This window comes from Saccopteryx bilineata, chromosome 1 (genome assembly GCF_036850765.1).
Source record: "Saccopteryx bilineata isolate mSacBil1 chromosome 1, mSacBil1_pri_phased_curated, whole genome shotgun sequence".
NCBI lineage: Eukaryota > Metazoa > Chordata > Mammalia > Chiroptera > Emballonuridae > Saccopteryx > Saccopteryx bilineata.
The window spans coordinates 311,721,242-311,745,459 of record NC_089490.1 but is presented as its reverse complement, the minus strand read 5'-3'; the positions used below and the strand labels follow the sequence as shown (position 1 = coordinate 311,745,459).

At 38.8% G+C, this 24,218-nt stretch overlaps 1 protein-coding gene across 2 annotated transcripts in view; it reads left to right on the top strand.

Annotated features, from left to right (window-relative positions):
• The window catches only part of ATM (ATM serine/threonine kinase), a 161,117-nt gene that overhangs the window by 78,807 nt on the left and 58,092 nt on the right, over positions 1 to 24,218 (top strand). For both annotated transcript variants that reach the window (XM_066247402.1, XM_066247412.1), the window contains exons 36-42: positions 957 to 1,133; positions 3,933 to 4,110; positions 7,421 to 7,508; positions 8,797 to 8,952; positions 12,900 to 12,987; positions 23,801 to 23,889; positions 23,984 to 24,086. In XM_066247402.1, coding sequence (XP_066103499.1) covers positions 957 to 1,133; positions 3,933 to 4,110; positions 7,421 to 7,508; positions 8,797 to 8,952; positions 12,900 to 12,987; positions 23,801 to 23,889; positions 23,984 to 24,086 — 879 coding nt within the window. The remainder of the gene's footprint in view (positions 1 to 956; positions 1,134 to 3,932; positions 4,111 to 7,420; positions 7,509 to 8,796; positions 8,953 to 12,899; positions 12,988 to 23,800; positions 23,890 to 23,983; positions 24,087 to 24,218) is intronic.

The following is a 24,218-nucleotide window of genomic DNA, read 5'->3' as shown; positions in this document are numbered from 1 at the left end:
TTCTATATTCTCAGTTCCCAGTGAAAGCCTCCCTGTTTAGGTTAGTGAGGAAAGCAGAACATTTCTTACTCCCTATTTCCTTCGGGGTTTGGTTATATATTTAGCCAATTTTTTGCTCGACCATACGTTCGGGTGTATTGCGAAACATCTGGAGGCTCCAAGGATAGGTTTTTCTGTTTCTGGTTGAAGAACTTGTTGAGTTTTGCATTGGTTGATTCTTGTATGTGCCCTAACCGAGGATTGAACCTGCAACCTTGGCCTATTGGGATGATGCTCTAACCAAATAAGCTACCTACCAGAGCTTAGAACTTACTTTCTCCTGTCTAGACCAGTATTATTTTTATTTGTTGAATTTATTGGGGTACAGGTTTCAAGTGTATAACTCAATAAAACATCATCTTCACGCTGCATTGTACACCCATCAGCCCAAGCAAAGTCTTGCTACATTTTCCTCCCCTTTGCCCACCTCCACCTGCCCCACCTCTCTTTTCCTCTGGCCATCACCACACTGTTGTCTGTGTCTGTGTGTTATGGATATATGATTTTTAGCAAAACCCTTCACCTTCTTTCATCCAGTCTCGCCAACCCCTGCCCTCTGACAGCTGTCAGTCTATTCTCAGTATCTATGAGTCTGTTTCTGTTTTGTTCATTAGTTTATTTTGTTCATTAGATTCCACATATAAGTGAAATCTTACGGTATTTGTCTTTCTCTGACTGACTTATTTCACTTAGCAGAATAATCTCCAGGTCAGTAATTTTTTATCATATCAGTCTGCCTCTCATATAAACATAAATGTATTTTTAATTTAAAAGGTATCCATGGCCTCTGGATTTAGTTTTAACTATATTTAGTTTTACTTGGAAACAGGTTTAGTTATGTTTAGATTTTTTTTATGTGAAAGATAAAATGTATTTCTGATTACCTTATTTATATTTTCTGATTACTTTCTTTCTAGTTTTTAGAAGTACCCAGACCTGACAAAGAAAATCCTTTTGCGGGCTTGGATGATACAAGCCTGTGGATTTCTCAAAGTGACAACCATGATGTTTGGATAAAGACACTGACTTGTGCTTTTTTGGATAGTGGAAGCATAAAAAGTGAAATTCTTCAATTGCTAAAGCCAATGTGTGAGGTAAAAAAGATTACTTAGTTTGACTTAATTTCTTTCTATCTTTGCTTGTTTTCATTTGTTTTCTCTTAATAGTTTCTTTGCTTGTCCCATTCCATTTGGCTAATGTTACACGTTTATGGTTTATAATATCTCTAAAAAGAGGGCTGTGGTGTAGCACAGTGGTTCTCAACCTGTGGGTCGCAAACCCGGCGGGGTTGCCTAAAGCCATCGGAAAATACATAATGCATATCAGGTATTTACATTCTGAATAATAACTGTAGCAAAATTACAGTTATGAAGTAGCCACCAAAATTATTTTTTGGTTTGGGGTCACCGCAACATGAGGAACTGTATTGCGGGGTCACGGCATTAGAAAAGTTGATAACCACTGGTATAGCACATCATTTTCATGCAACAGCAGCTACACTCAGCTGTTTTGAATCCATTGAACAGGACTTCTTTTTTTTTAATATTTATTTTATTGATTTTTGAGAGAGAGGAAGGCAAAGAGAGGAACATTGGTCTGTTCCTGTGTGTGCCCTGACAGGGGATAGGACCGGCAACCTCTGTGCTTCAGGACATGCTCTTGCCGACCGAGCTATCCGGCCAGGGCAGGACTTCTTTATTTATTCATAACGTTATGCAATGTGTTTCAGCTGTGAGGTAGTTACATACTGGATGAGTTCTAAGGGGTACCTCAAGTAATTTGTTACTGATGACTGTAAATATTTATGTTAACCAAAAGTGTGCTTGCTTTGTTTGTTTTCTCCTTCTAATAAGGTCATTGCCATTTACTTTTCCTGATGTGCTTTCTTGAATGAGAAAAAGGGGTAGGGTAGCAGTTACCATTGCTTTTTTATTTTTGAGAGTTACACTATAATTTATTTCAGTAGAGAGTAAAGATGCCTACCAAATCAAACAAAAAATTTATATGTTATATAGTTTTATCAAATATGTCATCTGAGATAGCACTATGATGGTGCTTGAAAACTTTAAAAACTACATAATTTATAGTACTGCCAAGCATGATTCAATTGAAATATGGAAACAAAATATCTGACCAGGTCAAACATCTGCTAATTACAAATAACTAATAGAGAAGTAAATATTTTGGTAAAGTACACTCACTGAAAGCAGTCCTTATTTCTTACAGAAAGTGTTGCCCTGGCTGGTTGGCTCAGTGGTAGAGTATAGGCCTGGTGTGTGGATGTGCCAGGTTCGATTCCTGGTCAGGGCATGCAGGAGAAGCGCCCATCTGCTTCTCCTCCCCTCCCCCTCTCCCTTCTCTTTATCTCTCCCTTCCACTTCCGCAACCAAGGCTCCAAGGCCTGGTGCTGGGGATGGCTCCATGGCCTCCGCCTCAGGCACTAAAATGGCTCCGGTTGCAACAGAGCAACGCCCCAGATCGGCCAAGCATTGCCCGCTAGAGGGCTTGCTGGGTGGATCCCAGTCAGTCACATGCAGAAGTCTGTCTTTCAGCCTCCTTGCTTCTCACTTAAGAAAAATACAAAAAAAAAAAAAAGTGTTGACAGTAACTAAATCATTACACCATCTACAATATTGCACTGCACTTGCACCAGGTCAGCAGAGTGACGCCTGTACACGCACACGGCTCATTTCTCGTTAGTGAACAAACCTAAGATGTTTATAAAATTCTGACTTTGGGCCAGAAGATAAGATGTTCCAAATATACATTTATGTATACCTCAACTCCTAGTTCCTTAAATTGTTTTCAAAGCTGGCTTTTCAACTTGTCTTCAGTTTAACAAGGAAATTGGTAATTTACAGTCTGTCTCAAGTGTGTGGCATGTGATGAATATATGAATATGGTATCTTGGCAAAAATAAAAAAATACTACTTGGTTGAGTACTATTTTAATGAAGCAGTCATATTAAGGTGCTTTTCTACACTTTGGAGTATACCACGAATAAGTACCCAAGTTTTATACCCAGAAATTGGGGTTTATTAAAAAATAAGCATTTTAACATGGCTCTTTACTGAGTGAAGAAAATGTGAAAAATCAAATTTTCAACTTTTCTCATAAACAGTGATCCCCGTTTTCCCTTATATCAAGTTAGAGAACTTCTGTTATAAGTAACACTTTTGAACTATGAAATTTTATTTACAGAAGTGACATTATTTCATTTGTAAGCAGTATTCTCTTTCTTTATATGCAAATGGCCTACACTGGATATGAACAATTAACAGTGTAACTAACCAATATTTTTATAGATATTCTAGGTTAATTTGTATTTTTTCTTAAAAAACATTATCTAGTACTCTTTTTTTTTGGTATGTTTTTAGTAGTACATTGAATTTATGCCATATTCATCTATCATTTTATTAAAAGCTTATATTCCAATAACATTGAATAAAAAAAATTTTTTTTTTGTACTTTTCTGAAGCTGGAAACGGGGAGAGACAGTCAGACAGACTCCTGCATATGCCCGACCGGGATCCACCCGGCATGCCCACCAGGAGGCGATGCTCTGCCCCTCCGGGGTGTTGCTCTGTTGTGACCAGAGCCACTCTAGCGCCTGGGGCAGAGGCCAAGGAGCCATCCCCAGCGCCTGGGCCATCCTTGCTCCAGTGGAGCCTTGGCTGCGGGAGGGGAAGAGAGAGACAGAGAGGAAGGAGAGGGGGAAGGGTGAGGAAGCAGATGGATGCTTCTCCTGTGTGCCCTGGCCGGGAATCGAACCCAGGACTTATGCACGCCAGGCCGACGCTCTACCACTGAGCCAACCGGCCTGGACCTTGAATGAAATTTTTAATATATTATTTTTACTTAAGCTACTGACTAGTTGTGTTTGTGTATTCTAGGTGAAAGCTGACTTTTGTCAGACTGTGCTTCCATACTTGGTTCATGATATTTTACTCCAAGATACAAATGACTCATGGAGAAATCTTCTTTCTACGCACATTCAGGGATTTTTCACAAACTGTTTCAGGCACGTTTCACAAACAAACCGATCCACAACCCCTGCAAGTTTGGATTCAGGTATTCTGTTATATTTCTCACATTTATACTGTTAACATCTCAGTTCTAGAGAAGGGTAGATTTGATTTAATATCATCAAGATGCTTTGTTGGCTTAAGTCTATAGCCTCTAAACATCTGTTAACTCATGTATAGAATGGAGATAACAATTATAGCAGGTTTTCAGTGAGATAATAATATATGTAGAGCATGATACTCAGATGATACTTGATAGGTAGCACTCCCTCAGTAAATTTTGGCTATTAACAATGGAGCGACTAGTTGAGCATTCAGTGTGTGTCAGGCACTGCTTGCACTGGCAGTGTAGATGTGAACAAAACACACCCTATATTCTACAAATGAAAACGCAGAATAAATGTGCAGCCAGGCATTACAGGTACTATGTTGGAAATATGATAGACTTTTCATATTAATGATCTGACCAACTCACTTTTTTTTAAGTAGGCTTTTTTATTGCAAAGTTAGATTTTTTTGTGGAAAGTATACAAAATTAAAACTTAAGTTAAAAAAATTAGCCATGACTGGTCTAGGATAACTATAATTAATATGGTATATATCCTTCCAGTTTTTTAAAACAAAATTGGATTATACTTTATTTACTTTTATAACTTACTTTTCTTTGTGTGCAGTCACTATTTCCCATCCTAAGAGCTAATAGCAAGAGAGATTCTATCAGAAATTGAGTGCATATTATATGTATATGCATAATTGGGGGCTCATTATGGGTAGATTGGTTTTTCAAACTTAAATTTCAAGAAAAGGAAAAAGAATTCATAGATCTATAATGATAACTTGCTGTCTATAGTATGTATATTGCATTAATATATTTTATATGCAAACATAAAATTAGGTACAAATTCACTTATTGTACTTCAAGACCAATACAACTAGAAAACTATTAATTTATGTGATATTTGCTATAACTAAATTCTCTTCCCAACCTTAACTAGTTATTTGGCATAGGTCATGATTACTCAGTTTTCCCAATTGTTTCTTTTACATTTATTACTAGAACTTCTATTTGACATGACTGTGATGGCATGTCAATTTCACTTTGCTCTCTTTATGTTTTACGTATGTTTTTTTCTGTTGGCTAACAGCAGTTACAGATCTATCTGAAATAATATAATTAACTTTAAACACAGATATGTGTGCCCATTCTGTGGTTCTCTAGATTATGAATTGGTCATATAAATGATCCAGAAAGTGCTCATATGAATTTTCTTTAGGCCATTAGAATGAAAGTTCTAAAATAAAATTGTTGTAGAGACTTTGTCAACTGTTATATTTAGACTATATCTTCTTTTCTTAATTTGGGAAAGAGAGGTATAACTAATTCAATTACCAGTAAGTATTTAAACTTTAAATACTAGGTAATTTAAAGCATTATTAAGAGTAGCTACCAAGTTTAATATAATCACTGGCTATGATCACCTGACAATTTATCATGAACATGGGTAAGACTTTTTCATTCATGTTTATCATTTGTACATACATATTTATGCTATAAACAAAGGCAAATCGGCCAGTTTTATTTTGTGTCTCTGTGGAGCACCAATATTTTCATTATCTTAACTGAAAATTTAAACTCTACATGTAAAATTCTATTACTGAAAAGAAAAATAGATTAGATTTCTATCAGATTAAATGGTTTTACCTTTTTTGATGTCTGCCTCACTGCCTTCACTTGAATGTCACATATGAATCTCATACTGAACTGTCCAAAGGTAAACTTATCTTCACTTTCTTCCCCCAGCCTCCTTCTCTCTTTTTTTTTTCCAGCCTCCTTCTCTTAATGTGTGCCTCTTCAATGAATGGCATGCAGTCACCCAAGCCAGAAATCTCTCATGTCTCCTCTGATTACCAAACCCTACCAATTCTGTGGTACAGATAACTTTATTTTTTTTTATTTTTTATTTATTTATTTATTTATTTATTTTTTTCACTTTTCTGAAGCTGGAAACAGGGAGAGACAGTCAGACAGACTCCCGCATGCGCCCGACCAGGATCCACCCGGCACGCCCACCAGGGGCGACGCTCTGCCCACCAGGGGGCGATGCTCTGCCCATCCTGGGTGTCGCCATGTTGTGACCAGAGCCACTCTAGCGCCTGAGGCAGAGGCCACAGAGCCATCCCCAGCGCCCGGGCCATCTTTGCTCCAGTGGAGCCTTGGCTGCGGGAGGGGAAGAGAGAGACAGAGAGGAAAGCGCGGCGGAGGGGTGGAGAAGCAAATGGGTGCTTCTCCTGTGTGCCCTGGCCGGGAATCGAACCCGGGTCCTCCGCACGCTAGGCCGACGCTCTACCGCTGAGCCAACCGGCCAGGGCGGTACAGATAACTTTAGTTCAACTATTTCTCTTTGTCCCCACTGTCTTTACTTCTTTACACCTCTGTGGTTCAGCAATTTTGAAATTCTTTCAGTAAATTCTCCAAATTCTTTCTTGTTTTAGCCATCTGAGATAGTATCACTGTTGCCTGGAACGCTACCCTTTCTGTCTCCTGCTGCACCATTACTCTTCTTTCAGATGTCATCTTTTCTGTGAAACTTTTCTTGCTGAGTTACATTCCTTTCTATAAATATAATCCTCTATGGCAGGGGTCGGGAACCTATGACTCGCGAGCCAGATGTGGCTCTTTTGACGGCTGCATCTGGCTTGCAGACAAATCTTTAATAAAAATAATAATAACGTTAAAAATATAAAACATTCTCAAGTATTACAATCCATTCATTTCCTACCGCTCATGTTCATGGTTGTGGGTGGCTGGAGCCAATCACAGCTGTCCTCTGGGACAACACCAAATTTTTATTAAATAATGCATAATGTACACGGTCGTTGTATGGCTCTCACGGAATTACATTTTAAAATATGTGGCGTTCATGGCTCTCTCAGCCAAAAAGGTTCCCGACCCCTGCTCTATGGTATTCTAAACTTTTCCTGTCATAGCACTTACCGCATTGTGTTGAGTCTCTCAAGCTAGTTAGTGAGTTCTAGGTGATCAGAAATAGTCTGTCTCATTCATAGTTGTCTACTGGATCCAGTACATAAATGATCCTAGATATTTATTGAATCAGTGAATTAGTCCTTTTCAGAAATACATAAAATATAAATTACAATTATTTTTCTCAGTTTTATTAAGCACAATAGTTTCTTTTAAAAGAAAAAGAATGCCAGTGAGTTGCATTTTATCAATTCATACTTATTATTAAGAACCAATTTTTGTGCTAGGTACTGTCCTTCAGAACCTTTTGTAATGTAGAGGGAGATAAACAAAAGGAAGAATGAGACTGAAAGGAAATATCTTTGTTTGTCAGAGCCAGAGCACTTTTCTCGATGTTTTTTGGATAAAAAGTCACAAAGAACAATGCTTGCTGTTGTGGACTACATGAGGAGACAAAAGAGGTAATTAATATTTTGTGTAGTCTATTAGCTTATGGTCAGTAGATCCCTTGGTGGAAGGGAAGTATGAGCCCCATGTTTGTGTGGGATGATAGTCCATAGCTTTCATCAGATTTTCTAAAGAGTGTGATTCAAAAAGAGTGACAGGGCACTTTAGCCATATTATCTTAGTTGTTTATAGCTATAGTTGGCCCTTCATATCCACAGGTTCTGTATCTGCAGGTTCCACATCCACACGTTCAACCAAATGTAGATCAAAAATATTTGGAAAATAAATTTTACCTTGTTGCTGACTTGTAATACATAGTTAGGCATATGATGGTTGCATCTGTACTGAACATTTACAGACATTTTCTAAACAGTACAGTATAATAACTATTTATATAGCATTTACATTGTATTAGGTATTTTAAGTAACCTAGAAATGATTTAAAGTATATGGGAGGATTTACATAATTTATATGAAATACTCTATACCATGTTATGTTAGGTACGTGAGCACCAGTGAATTTTGGTTTCTGTGTGTAGTCCTGGACTAGCCCCCAAGGATAACAAGGGATGATTATATATTTTGGGGAAATGTGATTTTTGGTTATTTCAATGTAATTTTCTTTTTAAACTACTACTTGATACCATATTTTGTATTAATATACTTTTCTTTTAATAATGAAGTTAAAGAAATGGACATGACTTGCCTGACTGGTGGTTGCACAGTGGTTAGAGCATAGATTGAGCAGGAACATTAGGGATCCAGATTTAAAACTCGGAGGTCGCTGGCTTAACCATGGGTTCATCCAGCTTGGAGCGCAGGCTTGCCAGCTTGAGCTTGGGGTCACTGGCTTGAGTGCAGGATCATCAACATGATCCCAAGGTCTCTGGCTTGAGCACAAAGGTTGCTGGCTTGAACCTAAGGTTGCTGGCTTTTTATTTCTTTTTTTTTTTTAAGATTTTATTTATTGATTTTAAAGAGAGGAAGAGAGAGAGAAAGACAGGAGGGAGGAGTAGGAAGCATCGACTTGTAGTTGCTTCTCATATGTGCCTTGACTAGGCAAGCCCGGGGCTTCGAACCAGTGACATCAGCATTCTGGATTGACGCCTTATCCACTGTGTCACCACAGGTCAGGCCCAAAGTTGGCTTGAGAAAGATGTCAGGCATGTATGAGAAGCAATCAGTGAGCAACTAGAGTGACTCAGCTATGAGTTGATGCATCTCATCTTTCTCTCCCTGTCTCTCTTTCTTGGAAAAAAAGAAAAAGAAATAGACATTACTTCATTTAGAATTTTTCTTCAGATCTTCTTCAGGAACAGTGTTTGATGATGCTTTCTGGCTGGAACTGAATTATCTAGAGGTTGCCAAGGTAGCGCAGTCTTGTGCTGCTCACTTTACAGCATTACTCTATGCAGAAATCTACGCAGATAAGAAAAATACGGATGATCAAGAGAAACGGTAATGAAATTTACAAGTTTTTTTTTAATTGGTGTTGACATTGCTTCAATAAAGCTATATATTAAATATTTATTTTGTTTTCACTCCCCCATTTAAAAGATATTTTAGAAGTTTTCTATCTTTTAAAGAGGAATGATAATTTTAAAAAATAAAAGTAATTCTGTTCTGGAATAAATAGAGATGTCTATAACTTAAGAATTGTAAAAATTATATACATAGGGAGCTACTGAGAGACAGGGACCATATTCTTTTTCCCTGTGTTCCCCATAGAAGTCAGCATTGGAAACTTGATACAAGTGAACAATAAATACTTTTCATGTGGTTGATCCATGATTTCAATTAAATTAAGTTTACCACTATTCTCTCAGCTTAGTTAAGATCCACTTTACTTGACTGAAAAGTAATGTAACTGATTTCTTTCTGTGACTAAATCAACTTCATTACTGTGTTTGTTACCTACCTGTATTCCTAGTACTTTAATTTGCTTTTCCTTTAAGTTAGAATCTAATAAGTGTAGTCCTAGATAATAGTGAAAACAAGAGCCAGCCAAGAAAGTTCAAGAGTAAAAAACTACAGTTTGTAATCCTAACTGTACTCTAGTTTTTATTCATTTGAAATAGCCCAGTATTTATTTTTTATAGTTAGCCTCACATCCTCACCACAGAATCACTTATATTATGAAATAAAAATAGCAAATATGTATTATGTTGATACATTTGTCATGTTTGCTACTTATAATTTTTAGTTTGGATGTCATTAAGCTGGAATGTTTGGTGTTTTGAGTGTGGAAAACCAGCAGCCAAAGTGCAGATCCTAGTCCAAACATAATTAATTTAGTAGACTTGGACTGATTCTTTAACTTGTTGGTTTGGTATTTAATTTCTACTTTTCAAAACAGGTAAAAATATGTAGATTATGTGTATGATATGTTCACAATCACTGTAGACTACCTACGAAGACAAGTATGTTGTCATTTAAGTAGATATTGGGTAAGAAATTGATTATTGCCTATTCTTAAAATCTTAAAATTTTGAATCAGGGCCTGCATACTTGATAGTAGTAATTATAACCAAAGATGCCTCAGTATCTTGGTTTCATAGAATGGTATTTCTTACTAATTGGTATACATGACTTAGCCCTTCTATGAGTATAAATAAAAGCCCCTTCAATTTGAGGATAGGTGGTTATATAGAATGTGGCAAATTTTTGCAAAATTGTCTCATAAACAGGAGTGCTTAAGTTTTATTTTGGTTAACTTTAGGATAAAGTACTAACAGTGCTTTGCTGTTTGCTTTGTTTTTTGGTTTTTTGTTTATTTTAATTTTTAAAATTGATTTGGAGAGAGAGAAACATTGATTTGTTGTTCCATTTATTTATGCACTCCTTGGTTGATTCTTGTATGTGCCCTGACCGGGGAATAAACCTGTGACCTTGGTATGTTGGGATGACTAACCAACTGAGCAACCCAGCCAAGTTGATTTTAACAGCCTGGTTTTGATTTTTTTTTTCAGATGCCTGATGAGAAAGGGAGGGCAAAGAGAGAGATGAGGTGCTTAGAGTGTAGGGAATGCCAGTTTTGTTCAGTAACTCAGGTTAACTGAGACTTAGTAAATTTAAAGTGACCAGGAAAAGTATAACTGTAAGGAAAATACAAATCAACAGTTTATAAACACTGTCATGTCCACGAAATGAATTGCTCTCTTAAATTTTCTCTTCGTTATTTGTAGCAAAATGCAGCCATACTAGGTATTCAAAAATACATATGAGGTTTTATTTATTTGTAACTTGCTCCTGAGAAAGGATGACATTTCAAAGTTTAGTGTCCATATTTTTTTAGAAAGAAGTCAAAACTTCAAACAGGATTTAGAAAACATATTATTAGTTCACAACCCCAGTCATTTTAGTGTTTCTGACAGAAATCTTGGCAACTTCTTTTTTACCTGGATGGATTACAGCCTTAGACTTATCTCTAATACTGTCTTTCCTACTTTCCAAATTTCTCCTCTAAAAGCTAACTATATTCTGTATGACTTGCCAATAAGGAAAATATATATAATATCTGTGTAGAAGGGTTGGTTATAAAGCAAAATAGAATGTCGTCAGTGTCATTATGTTAGTCAGTGGTCTCTGTCCCATCCCTCTCTGCTCCTTTATTTTTTCTTATGTATGAGCTTTATAAAATACTATATGTGTACTTTTCTACATGTTTTTTCTTTTTTTTTTCTTTGTATTTTTCTGAAGCTGGAAACGGGGAGAGACAGTCAGACAGACTCCCACATGCGCCCGACCAGGATCCACCCGGCATGCCCACCAGGGGCGATGCTCTGCCCACCAGGGGGCGATGCTCTGCCCCTCCAGGGCGTCGCTCTGCCGCGACCAGAGCCACTCTAGCGCCTGGGGCAGAGGCAAGGAGCTATCCCCAGCGCCCGGGCCATCTTTGCTCCAATGGAGTCTTGGCTGAGGGAGGGGAAGAGAGAGATAGAGAGGAAGGAGGGGGTGGGGGTGGAGAAGCAAATGGGCACTTCTCCTATGTGCCCTGGACAGGAATCGAACCCGGGTTCCCCACATGCCAGGCTGACGCTCTACCGCTGAGCCAACCGGCCAGGGCCTCTACATGTTTTTTTCATCTAATATTTTTTTTTTTTTTTTTTTTTCATTTTTCTGAAGCTGGAAACAGGGAGAGACAGTCAGACAGACTCCCGCATGCGCCCGACCGGGATCCACCCGGCACGCCCACCAGGGGCGACGCTCTGCCCACCAGGGGGTGATGCTCTGCCCATCCTGGGCATCGCCATGTTGCGACCAGAGCCACTCTAGCGCCTGAGGCAGAGGCCACAGAGCTATCCCCAGCGCCCGGGCCATCTCTGCTCCAATGGAGCCTTGGCTGCGGGAGGGGAAGAGAGAGACAGAGAGGAAAGCGCGGCAGAGGGGTGGAGAAGCAAATGGGCGCTTCTCCTGTGTGCCCTGGCCGGGAATCGAACCCGGGTCCTCCGCACGCTAGGCCGACGCTCTACCGCTGAGCCAACCGGCCAGGGCAATGCCTATGATTTTTAATGAGGTCGAACGTTAAGTAAAACCACTGGCAGAGCAGTCAGGAACTGAATTGAGGATTAGCCACTCTATTTTTAAACAAGCCTGTTTATATAAATAAGCATATCTCACCTGTGATGACACAGTGGATAAAGTGTCAACCTGAAACACTAAAGTTGCCAGTTCAAAACCCTTAGGCTTGCCTGACCAGGCAGTGGTGCAGTGGATGGAGCGTCGGACTGGGATGCGGAAGACCCAGGTTCGAGACCCTGAGGTCGCCAGTTTGAGCACGGGCTCATCTGGTTTGAGCAAAAGCTCACCAGTACCCAAGGTCGCTGGCTTGAGCAAGGGGTTACTCGGTCTGCTGAAAGCCCACCGTCAAGGCACATATGAGAAAGCAATCAATGAACAACCAAGGTGTCGCAACGAAAAACTGATGATTGATGCTTCTCATCTCTCTTTGTTCCTGTCTGTCTGTCCCTATCTGTCCCTCTCTCTGACTCTCTCTCTCTCTGTCTCTGTAAAAAAACCCCAAAAAACCCTTAGGCTTGCTTGGTCAAGGTACATATGGGAGTTGATGCTTCCTGCTCCTTCCTCCTTCTCTGTTTTTCTCTCTCTCCTCTCTAAAATGAATAAAATCTTAAAAATTAAAAAAAGTGGTGTTTTTATAAATAAGCATATTTTGGCATGTAGCCTTCCCATATATAAAATTGTTCTTAATGTGTAATTCTCATTGAAACATTAATATTCACAAATTTGTTTTTCATTCTAGGCCTAAATGGTAGTATCAAAGTATAAATGGTTCACTATGTTTTATTTGTGACCTTTGTTAATTTTTTATCAAAGTCTATAGTATATGTATTTATAAGTATCAAAATAGTATATTCTCATTTAAAGAAGTTCTCTGTGATAAACAGAAATCTTACATTTGAAGAAGGGAGCCAAAGTACAACTATTTCTAGTTTGAGTGAAAAAAGTAAAGAAGAAACTGGAATAAGTTTACAGGTAAATATTATTATTTATTACAGACCGTATTATTTGTGATAAAACTTATTTTATACTTTGGATTATTATTTTGTTATTATCTGTATTATAATGAAGCTGTAAAGATGTCATTTGATTTTCAAACTGAAGTTACCTTTTAGACCATCACATACATAAATTTCATGGTTTGAAGCTTAGGCCTTGGAGTAGACAACTTGAGTTCTAATTCTGACTCTGCCACTAAATTGTATAATCTTGCACTAATCAACTTAACCTTTTCAACCTGGAGTTCCTTTATCAGAAAGATTGACATAAAACCACTTATATTATACTGTAATTTATACCATATATTTTCTACCACAGTTCCCTGTTCATTTTCCTTATAGTACTTGACATTTATAATGACATATTTGTTTATTATCTTGTTAATTGTATGTTATATCTCAGGGAAAACTACTTCTTGTATAAATTTCTTAATATCTTCTCTTAAAGTGGCCTTTTCTTACTGAATTTCTTGGGTTAACTCATTCCTCTAACATAACAGTTTCAGCTCCCCACTTTGCTTAAACAACTCTGATGTTCTGTTCTCTGCTTTTGCTTTTATCTTGCCTTTCTATTTCTTGGAGAAAATAAGGGACATAGATTGGAAGTCCCACCACAACCTGCTATCAGACATAGAAATCTCCCATATCTGCTCCCATTGTGACCTTTCCTCTTGTTAAAGTAGAGAAATGGTTTCTCCTATCAAAGGCTAATCCTTCTTCCTGTGCTTTTTCATCAGCTCTCTTTCAGAAAATTTATATTGCCCTGGCTGGTTGGCTCAGCGGTAGAGTGTCGGCTTGGCGTGCAGGAGTCCCGGGTTCAATTCCTGGCCAGGGCACACAGGAGAAGCGCCCATCTGCTTCTCCTCCCCTCCCCCTCTCCTTCCTCTCTGTCTCTCTCTTCCCCTCCCGCAGGCGAGACTCCATTGGAGCAAAGATGGCCCAGGCGCTGGGGATGGCTCTGTGGCCTCTGCCTCAGGTGCTAGAATGGCTCTGGATGCAACAGAGCGACGCCCCAGAGGGGCAGAACATTGCCCCCTGGTGGGCATGCTGGGTGAATCCCGGTCGGGCGCATGCAGGAGTCTGTCTGACTGCCTCCCTGTTTCCAGCTTCGGAAAAATGAAAAAAAAAAAGAAAATTTATTTTGCATTGTGCTGTGCCCCCTTTAACATATCCAAACATTTTCAAACTTTTCCTATTAAAAACATTCCCCTTTAAACTAACACAGTCATTTATCTCATCCCTGTGTTCTCTCTAGTCGGTTAGGATTTATTTCTTACTGAATTTATGAAATTGAGCAAATGTTCTCATGTATTACATCGTTATTCTGTTGTCTGGGATCTTTTTGAGTTGCTAATCTAAATCTTTAGTATCTATTTCTTTTCTTTTTTTTTAATTTTTTAAATTTTTTATTTATTTTTATTAATTTTACTAGGGTGACATCAATAAATCAGGGTACATATGTTCAAAGAAAATATGTCCAGGTTATCTTGTCGATCAATTATGTTGCATACGTATCACCCAAAGTCAGATTGTCCTCCCGTCACCTTCTATCTAGTTTTCTTTGTGCCCCTCCCCCTCCCCTTTCCCCTGTCCCTCCCCCCCCAACCACCACACTCTTGTCAATGTCTCTTAGTCTCGTATTTATGTCCCACCTACGTATGGAATAATGCAGATCTTGTTTTTATCTGATTTACTTATTTCACTCCATTTAATGTTATCAAGATCCCACCATTTTGTTGTAAATGATCCGATGTCATCATTTCTTATGGCTGAGTAGTATTCCATAGTGTATATGTGCCAGATCTTCTTTATCCAGTCTTCTATTGAAGGGCTTTTTGGTTGTTTCCATGTCTTGGCCACTGTGAAAAATGCTGCATGAACATGGGGCTGCATGTGTCTTTACATATCAATGTTTCTGAGTTTTTGGGGTATATACCCAGTAGAGGGATTGCTGGGTCATAAGGTAGTTCTATTTGCAGTTTTTTGAGGAACCACCATACTTTCCTCCATAATGGTTGTACTACTTTACAGTCCCACCAACAGTGAATGAGGGTTCCTTTTTCTCCGCAGCCTCTCCAACATTTGCTATTGCCTGTCTTGTTAATAATAGCTAATCTAACAGGTGTGAGGTGGTATCTCATTGCCGTTTTGATTTGCATTTCTCTAATAACTAAAGAAGATGAGCATCTTTTCATATATCTGTTGGCCATTTGTATTTCTTCCTGGGAGAAGTGTCTGTTCATGTCCTCTTCCCATTTTTTTATTGGATTGTTTATTTGTTTGTTTGTTTCATATGAGTTTTATGAGTTCTTTGTAAATTTTGGATATTAGGCCCTTATCTGAGCTGTTGTTTGAAAATGTCATTTCCCATTTAGTTGGCTGTCTGTTTATTTTGTTGTCAGTTTCTCTTGCTGAGCAAAAACTTTTTAGTCTGATGTAGTCCCATTCATTTATCTTTGCCTTCACTTCTCTTGCCTTTGGAGTCAAATTCATAAAATGTTCTTTAAAACCCAGGTCCATGAGTTTAGAACCTATGTCTTCTTCCATGTACTTTATTGTTTCAGGTCTTATATTTAGGTCTTTGATCCATTTTGAATTAATTTTAGTACAAGGGGACAAACTGTAGTCAAGTTTCATTCTTTTACATGTAGCTTTCCAGTTTTGCCAGCACCATTTGTTGAAGAGGCTTTCTTTTCTCCATTGTGTGTTGTTGACCCCTTTATCAAAAATTATTTGACCATATATATGTGGTTTTATTTCTGGACTTTCTATTCTGTTCCATTGGTCTGAGTGTCTATTTTTCTGCCAATACCATGCTGTTTTGATTGTCGTGGCTCTGTAATATAGTTTGAAGTCAGGTATTGTAATGCCCCCAGTTTCATTCTTTTTTCTTGGGATTGCTTTGGCTATTTGGGGTTTTTTATAGTTCCATATAAATCTGATGATTTTTTGTTCCATTTCTTTAAAAAATGTCATTGGGATTTTGATGGGAATTACATTAAATTTGTATATTGCTTTGGGTAATGTGGCCATCTTGATTATATTTATTCTTCCTATCCAAGAACAAGGAATATTCTTCCATCTCATTGTATATTTTTCTATTTCCCTTAAAAGTGCTTTGTAGTTTTTATTATATAGGTCCTTTACATTCTTTGTTATGTTTATTCCTAGGTATTTTGTTGTTGTTGTTGCAATCATGAAGGGGATTATTTTTTTGAGTTCGTTCTCAAATGTTTCATTGTTGAAAAATAGAAAGGCTATGGACTTTTGTATGTTATTTTTGTATCCTGTGACCTTACTGTATTGGCTTATTGTTTCTAGTAGTCGTTTTATAGATTCTTTGGGGTTTTCAATGTATAGGATCATGTCATCTGCAAAAACTGATACCTTGACTTCTTTTCCGATATGGATGCCTTTTATTTCTTTGTCTTGTCTGATTGCTCTGGCTAGAACCTCTAGCACCACATTAAATAAGAGTGGACAACTCTGTCTTGTTCCTGATTTAAGATGGAAAGTCCTCAGTTTTATGCCATTTAATATGATGTTGGCTGATGGTTTATCATATATGGCCTTTATCATGTTGGGATATTTTCCTTCTATACCCATTTTGTTGAGTGTCTTAAACATAAAATTGTGTTGTATTTTATTGAATGCCTTTTCTGCATCTATTGATAAAATCATAGATTTTTTTTTCTTTGTTTTTGTTTTTTGTTTTGTTGATATGGTGTATTACGTTAACCATTTTACGTATGTTGAACCATTTTTAATATGTTGTTGTATTCGATTTGCCAGTATTTTGTTTAGTTTTTTAGCATCTGTATTCATTAGAGATATTGGTCTGTAGTTTTCTTTTTTTGTGCCGTCCTTGCCAGGTTTTGGTATGAGGGTTATGTTGGCCTCATAAAATATGTTTGGAAGTATTGCTTCTTCTTCAATTTCTTAGAAGACTTTGAGTAGAATAGGAACCAAGTCTTCTTTGAATGTTTGATAGAATTCACTAGTGTAACCGTCTGGGCCTGGACTTTTATTTTTGGGGAGGTTTTTAATAGTTCTTTTTATTTCCGTTCTGCTAATTGGTCTGTTTAGGCTTTCTGCTTCTTCTTGACTCAGTCTAGAAAGGTTGTATTGTTCTAGGAATTTATCCATTTCTTCTAGATTGTTGAATTTGGTGGCATATAATTTTTTGTAGTATTCTACAATAATACTTTATATATCTATGATGTCTATGGAGATTTCTCCTCTTTCATTTTGGGTTTTGTTTATATGAGTCCTTTCTCTTTTTTCCTTGGTGAGTCTTGCCAAGGGTTTGTCAATTTTGTTAATCTTTTCAAAGAACCAGCTCCTTGTTCTATTAATTTTTTCTATAGTTTTTCTGTTCTCTATTTCATTTATTTCTGCTCTGATTTTTATTATTTCCTTTCTTCAGCTGGTTTTGGGTTGTCCTTGTTCTTCTTTTTCCAGTTTCTTAAGGTGTGAAGTTAAGTGGTTCACTTGGGCTCTCTCTTGTTTGTTCATATAGGCCTGAAGTGATATGAACTTCCCTCTTATTACTGTTTTTGCTGCATCCGATAGATTCTGTTATGTCGTATTGTCATTTTCATTTGTCTCTATATATCATTTGATCTCTGCACTTATTTCTTCTTTGACCCATTTATTTTTTTAAAGTATGTTGTTTAGTTTCCACATTTTTGTGGGATTTTTTTCCTCTTTTTTGCAGTTGAGTTCTAGTCTCAAGGCTTTATGATCAGAAAATATGCTTGGTATAACTTCGATTTTTCTGAATTTGTTGATGTTATTTTTGTGGCCCAACATATGGTCAATTCTTGAGAATGATCCATGTATACTGGAGAAAAATATATCCTCTGTCACTTTGGGATGAAATGTCCTGTAGATGTCTATCATATCCAGGTGCTCTACTGTTTTGTTTAAGGCCAATATATCTTTATTGATTCTCTGTTTGGATGACTGATCTAGAGCCGTCAGCGGTATATTGAGGTCTCCAAGTATGATTGTATTTTTGTCAGTTTTTGTTTTAAGGTCAATAAGTAGCTGTCTTATATGTTTTGGTGCTCCTTGGTTTGGTGCATATATATTGAGAATTGTTATGTCTTCTTGATTTAGCATCCCCTTAATCATTATGAAATGACCGTTTTTGTCTCTGAGTACTTTTGCTGTCTTGTAGTCAGCATTATCAGATTGGAGTATTGCTATGCCTGATTTTTTTTGGATGTTATTTGCTTGGAGTACTGTTTTCCAGCCTTTCACTTTGAATTTGTTTTTATCCTTGTTGCTTAGATGAGTTTCTTGTAGGCAACATACAGTTGGATTTTCTTTTTCTTTTTTTAATTTATTCATTTTAGAGAGGAGAGAGACAGAGAGAGAGAAGGGGGGAGGAGCTGGAAGCATCAACTTCCATATGTGCCTTGACCAGGCAAACCCAGGGTTTCAAACCGGCGACCTCAGCATTTCCATGTCGACGCCCTATCCACTGTGCCACCACAGGTCAGGCTGGATTTTCTTTTTTAATCCATTCTGCTACTCTGTGCCTTTTTATTGGTGAGTTTAATCCGTTTACATTTAGTGTAATTATTGACAGTTGTGGGTTCCCTATTGCCATTTTATACATTGCTTTTTGTCAGTTTTGTGTCTTGTTTGATTCTTCTCTCTTGTTTTTCTATCTTTTGTTTTTGTTTGTTTGTATTCCATACTTCTTTCCTCTGTTGCTATCTTTCTTATTTTTATTTTATTTTATTTTATTTTATTTTTATTTTTATTTTTTTTTACAGAGGCAGAGATAGACAGGGACAGACAGACAGGAATGGAGAGAGATGAGAAGCATCAATCATCAGTTTCTCGTTGCGCGTTGCGACTTCTTAGTTGTTCATTGATTGCTTTCTCACATGTGCCTTGACTGTGGGCCTTCAGCAGACCGAGCAACCCCCTGCTGGAGCCAGCGACCTTGGGTCCAAGCTGGTGAGCTCTTTGCTCAAGCCAGATGAGCCCGCGCTCAAGCTGGCAACCTCGGGGTCTTGAACCTGGGTCCTTCCGCATCCCAGTCCGAAGCTCTATCCACTGCGCCACCACCTGGTCAGGCTATTTTATTTTTTTTACAGAGACTGAGAGTGAGTCAAAGAGAGGGATAGGCAGGGACAGACAGACAGGAACAGAGAGAGATGAGAAGCATCAATCACCAGTCTTTCATTGCGTGTTGCAACACCTTAGTTGCTCATTGATTGCCCCCTCATATGTGTCTTGACCGCAGGCCCTCAGCAGAATGAATAACCTTTTGCTGGAGCCAGAGACCCTGGGCTTATGCTGGTGGGCCTTTGCTCAAACCAGATGAGCTCTCGCTCAAGCTGGTGACCTCAGGGTCTCGAACCTGGGTCCTCCGCATCCCAGTCTGACGATCCATCCACTGCGCCATTGCCTGGTCAGGCTGTTGGTATCTTTTTTAAATTGTGGGCTTTTGTGGTGGTTTTTTCAAGGGTGGTTACCATTAAGTAATGAAAAGGGTTTTTACCCTGTTCATTGTAATGCACTATCTTGTGAGTACTTCTGTACGCCATCGTCCTTTGCTACTGTTAATTTCTGTCTTCTCCCCCCCCCTTTTTTTTTTTTTTTTTTTTTTGGTTGTTGTTGTCATAGTTTAAATTTGGTTTTATTGTTTTCTTAGTGGAGCTTTTACTTGTGGTTTTGTTTTGTTTTGTTCTTTGTATCTGGTTCAAAACCCCCTTTAGTAATTCCTGGAGTGGGCGTTTTCTGATGATAAATTCCCTCATCTTTTCTGTATCTGTGAAAGTTTTGATTTCTCCTTCGTATTTGAAGGATAGCTTTGATGAGTATAGTATTTGTGGCTGAAAGTTCCTCTCTTTCAGGACTTTAAATATTGGGGTCCACTCTCTTCTAGCTTGTAGAGTTTCTGTTGAGAAATACAATGATATTCTAATGGGCCTTCTTTTATATGTTGTATTCTTCTTTTCCTTGGCTGCCTTGAGAATTTTTTCTTTCTCATTTTTTTGTGCCAATTTCATTATGATGTGCCTTTGAGTAGGTTTGTTGGGGTTAAGAAAACTCAGAGTTCTGTTTGCTTCTTGAATTTGAGGCTTTAGTTCTTTTCACAGGCTTGGGAAGTTCTCATCTATTATTTGTTATAGTATGTTCTCCATTCCATTTTCTTTCTCTTGTCCCTCTGATATACCTGTTATTCTTATGTTATTCTTTTTGATGGAGTCAGAAATTCCTGTAGGGCTTTCTCATTTTTTAAAATTTTTGAGTCTTTTTTTTCTTCTCTCTGTTGTGCCACAAGTTGCTTGTCTTCTATTTCATTAATCCTACCTTCTATCTGGCCTGTTCTATTAGATAAGCTTGTTACCTCATTTTTCAGCTCGTGAATTGAGTTTTTCATCTCTGTTTGATTTGTTTTTATAGTTTCAATTTCTTTGGTAATATATTCTTTGTGTTTGTTGAGTTGTTTACTGAACTCCCTAAATTGCCTTTCTGTAGTTTCTTGTATATCTCTGAGTATTTTTAGGATTTCTATTTTAAATTCTCTGTCATTTAGCTCCAAGGTTTCCAACATATTAAATTTTTTCTCCATATGTTTTTCCTCATCTATCTGTGCTACCTCTCTGTCTTTTGTATCCATGATATTCGATTTCCTTTTCCTTAATGGCATCTGAGGGTAGTTTTGTTGCTATTACTATTGAGAATTAATAAAGAATAAAAAGTTAAAAAAATAAAAAAAATTTTTAAAATTATTTTTCTTTTTTTTTCACTCCTCTCCTTTCCCCTCCTTCTTGAGAGAATCGTCTGGTGAACTGTGAATTATATTGTGCTATATAGAACAAAAACTACCTATAATGGAGGGCCTGAGTTGGGGAGAAGTGATAAAGGAGCCAAAAAAGGGGGTATGGACCCACAAAATGCAATAAAGGAAAAAATTTTGGTCAAGAATAAAATGATTTGCTTTTAGGTGATGGTTAATTAAGAGATATAATGAGAAGAATAAGAGGAAAACAGGAAAAATGGAAAAAAAATATTAAAAAATTACTGTTGTATTTAGTGTAGCAAAAACTAGATAAAATGGAGAGCCAGGGTTGGGAGCACCACTGCTAATGAGTTAAAAAAGCAAAGTAAAAATCCTCCAAAGCACCACAAAGAAAGATTTGAGTCCCAAATAATTTGTTCATGATTGAGTATTGAATGAGAGGAAAAGTAAAGGAGAAAAGAAGAAACTAATATAGAAGGAGGAAAAAAAAGAAAGATGAAAACGCAAAAAGAAGAAAAAAGAATAAAAGGAGAGAGAGAGAGAGTTAAGTGTTTTGGAGTGCAACCCTCATAGAGAGTAAGGAAGAGGAAAGGAAAGATAATGAGAGATGTAACACTTATAGGTAGTGTAGTTCAAGGAGAGGAGAGAGTAAGACCAGCAGAGAATTAAACGACCAAATTGGAAAAGGAAGAAAAGAATCAAGACAAGAAGATAAGAGAAACAAATGAACAAATATAATAAAATGGGATAGGTTATAAATTCTTTGGATTATTCTTGATTTTGAGAGGTTATCTTTTTTTTTTTTTTTTTTTTTTTCTTCATTTTTCTGAAGCTGGAAACAGGGAGAGACAGTCAGACAGACTCCCGCATGCGCCCGACCGGGATCCACCCGGCACGCCCACCAGGGGCGACGCTCTGCCCACCAGGGGGCGATGCTCTGCCCATCCTGGGCGTCGCCATGTTGCGACCAGAGCCACTCTAGCGCCTGAGGCAGAGGCCACAGAGCCATCCCCAGCGCCCGGGCCATCTTTGCTCCAATGGAGCCTTGGCTGCGGGAGGGGAAGAGAGAGACAGAGAGGAAAGCGCGGCGGAGGGGTGGAGAAGCAAATGGGCGCTTCTCCTGTGTGCCCTGGCCGGGAATCGAACCCGGGTCCTCCGCACGCTAGGCCGACGCTCTACCGCTGAGCCAACCGGCCAGGGCCAGAGAGGTTATCTTCTTGCTTTTTCTTTTCTCTCCCTCTTCCTGGTCGGTGACTCTGTACCCTGGGTTCTGCCCCTGAAGCACGTTTACGTAGAGGTTTGCAGTTGATAAGTCTCTGTGGCAATGTCATATATTGGGCTTCAGTCTCGTTGGCAGTCGAGGCTCATTAGCATTTACAGGCTCCGACAATGAGAGATTCCGTTTAACCGTAGCCTCTCTCCTAGTCTTTCCTTCCTGAATTAGCAGCCTGATGATCCAGGTATGGGGTTGCTGCTACCTCTTCCTGGAGAGTAAGAGGCTCAAAGAGCTGGCAAATCCCCACTCTATTCCCACTCAGCACAGGGCTCTGGGTAAGGCTCAGTCAGTCAGAGCCACTAGCATAATCAGGCAGGGCTGGGAGCCAATTGTCTTCAAGGTGCTTTTTTATGCTCCTCTAGGCACATCCCGAATGCCTCAGCACTCTGTGGGATCCCTTTCCCCAGGCTTTTGGCACTTTGTAACCTGTTTTGGCTGGGTAGAAGATGCCCTAGTCACTGTTTGCAAAGCAGGAGGACTTACAAGCTGTCAAATCCCTCTTTTTAACATATAGACCTGAGTATGTAAGCTCTGCGAATCAGAGGTTGCCCCCACCCCTATGTGCATAGCATAACAAGAGGTACTAAAAAATATCTCCCCTCTTGTCTTAGATCACTGACCTGAAAGAGATCTTGTCAGTTAGGGTTGCATAGGTCAGTTGGGAGGCGATCAGACTGTGGGTTAAGCTAATCCTTCACAGGTCTGTTAGCTTGTATGGCTGGGTGAGGCACCCCACCCGCCTGGAAAAGTTCAAGCGTAGGGAATCTCACTTTCTCAGGCCGCTCTTTAGGGCACAAGGGTGACACTGAGACTCCGGTCAGAGCCCACGCAAAGGCCTCTGACTCTGCCCCTCTGTCTGGGAACAGGGGCGCCCACTCCTGGGGGAATCTCTCCCACTATCCGCGTTCACCAACAGGATATCAGGCCAGCAGCCTCTCACTCTGGGTGAGGAACCCCTCCCGCACGGAAAAGTACAAGCGTAGGGAATTTCGCTCCCACTCACTCCCTGCGCACCGCTTTTCAGGGCACAGGGGCTACCCCAAGACTCCGGATTTGGCCCACACAAAGGCCTCTGACCCTGCCCCTCTGTCCGGTAACACGGGCGCCCACTCCCGGGGTTTTAGGAGGAATCTTTCACACACTATCTGCATGCGCCGACCAGGAGATTGGGGCAAATGGCTGCCCCATTTACCTTTCTTTGGATTTGGCATGAGCGTTAGCTTGTGTTGACTGGGTTGCCACAAGCACAGTTTTTCCTCGGCTTGGATCTCTGTGCCACAGCCTGGTTTGGACGTTTGTGCCGTGGCCTGGTTCTATTCACACCCTATGCCTGCCTTAGTTCCTATTGAATATACTCTCAGTTCCCTGTGAAAGCAGCCCTTATTTAGGTTAGTGAGGAAGGCGGAGTGTTTCTTCCTCCGTCTTATTTCCTTCGGGGTTGATTATATATTTAGTCAATTTTTCCCTTCATCATACCTTTGAGTTTAGTGTGGAACTTCTGGAGGCTCCAAGGATAGATTTTTCTGTCTCTGGTTGAAGATTTCGTTGAATTTTTGGGGAGATTTATCGATATTGCTCCTTATGGCGCCATTTCTCTGACATCACTCCTCAGGTTCTATTTCAATAACATTTTACTTTATAATGTAGCATTTAGAGTTGGGATTTACATGTTGGTAAATTTCCATTTGCTAAATTCATAAAGTGATAGTATTTGTCTCTAATTTTTGTTGTTTCTATGTTCTTTAGGATCTGCTCTTAGAAATCTACAGAAGTATAGGAGAGCCAGATAGTCTGTATGGCTGTGGCGGAGGGAAGATGTTGCAGCCCCTTACTAGGTAAATTGCATTTTTCTAGATAATCATATTGTAATGCTGTTTGCAAAAGAGTTACATGCATGTGGAACTCAAAGGTATTTTGCAATCTTTATAGACTACGAACATACGAACATGAAGCAATGTGGGGGAAAGCCCTAGTAACATATGATCTTGAGACAGGAATCTCTTCATCAGCCCGCGAAGCAGGAATAATTCAGGTATTCTTTTTTCTGTTTTGGTAAAACTCGACAAGTGTAGTGCTGACATTATGTCAGTATGTCATTGGAATATTTACACAGGCAGATAAATTCTTGGTATAAGACTAAAAGTTACCTATTTATGAGGCATTG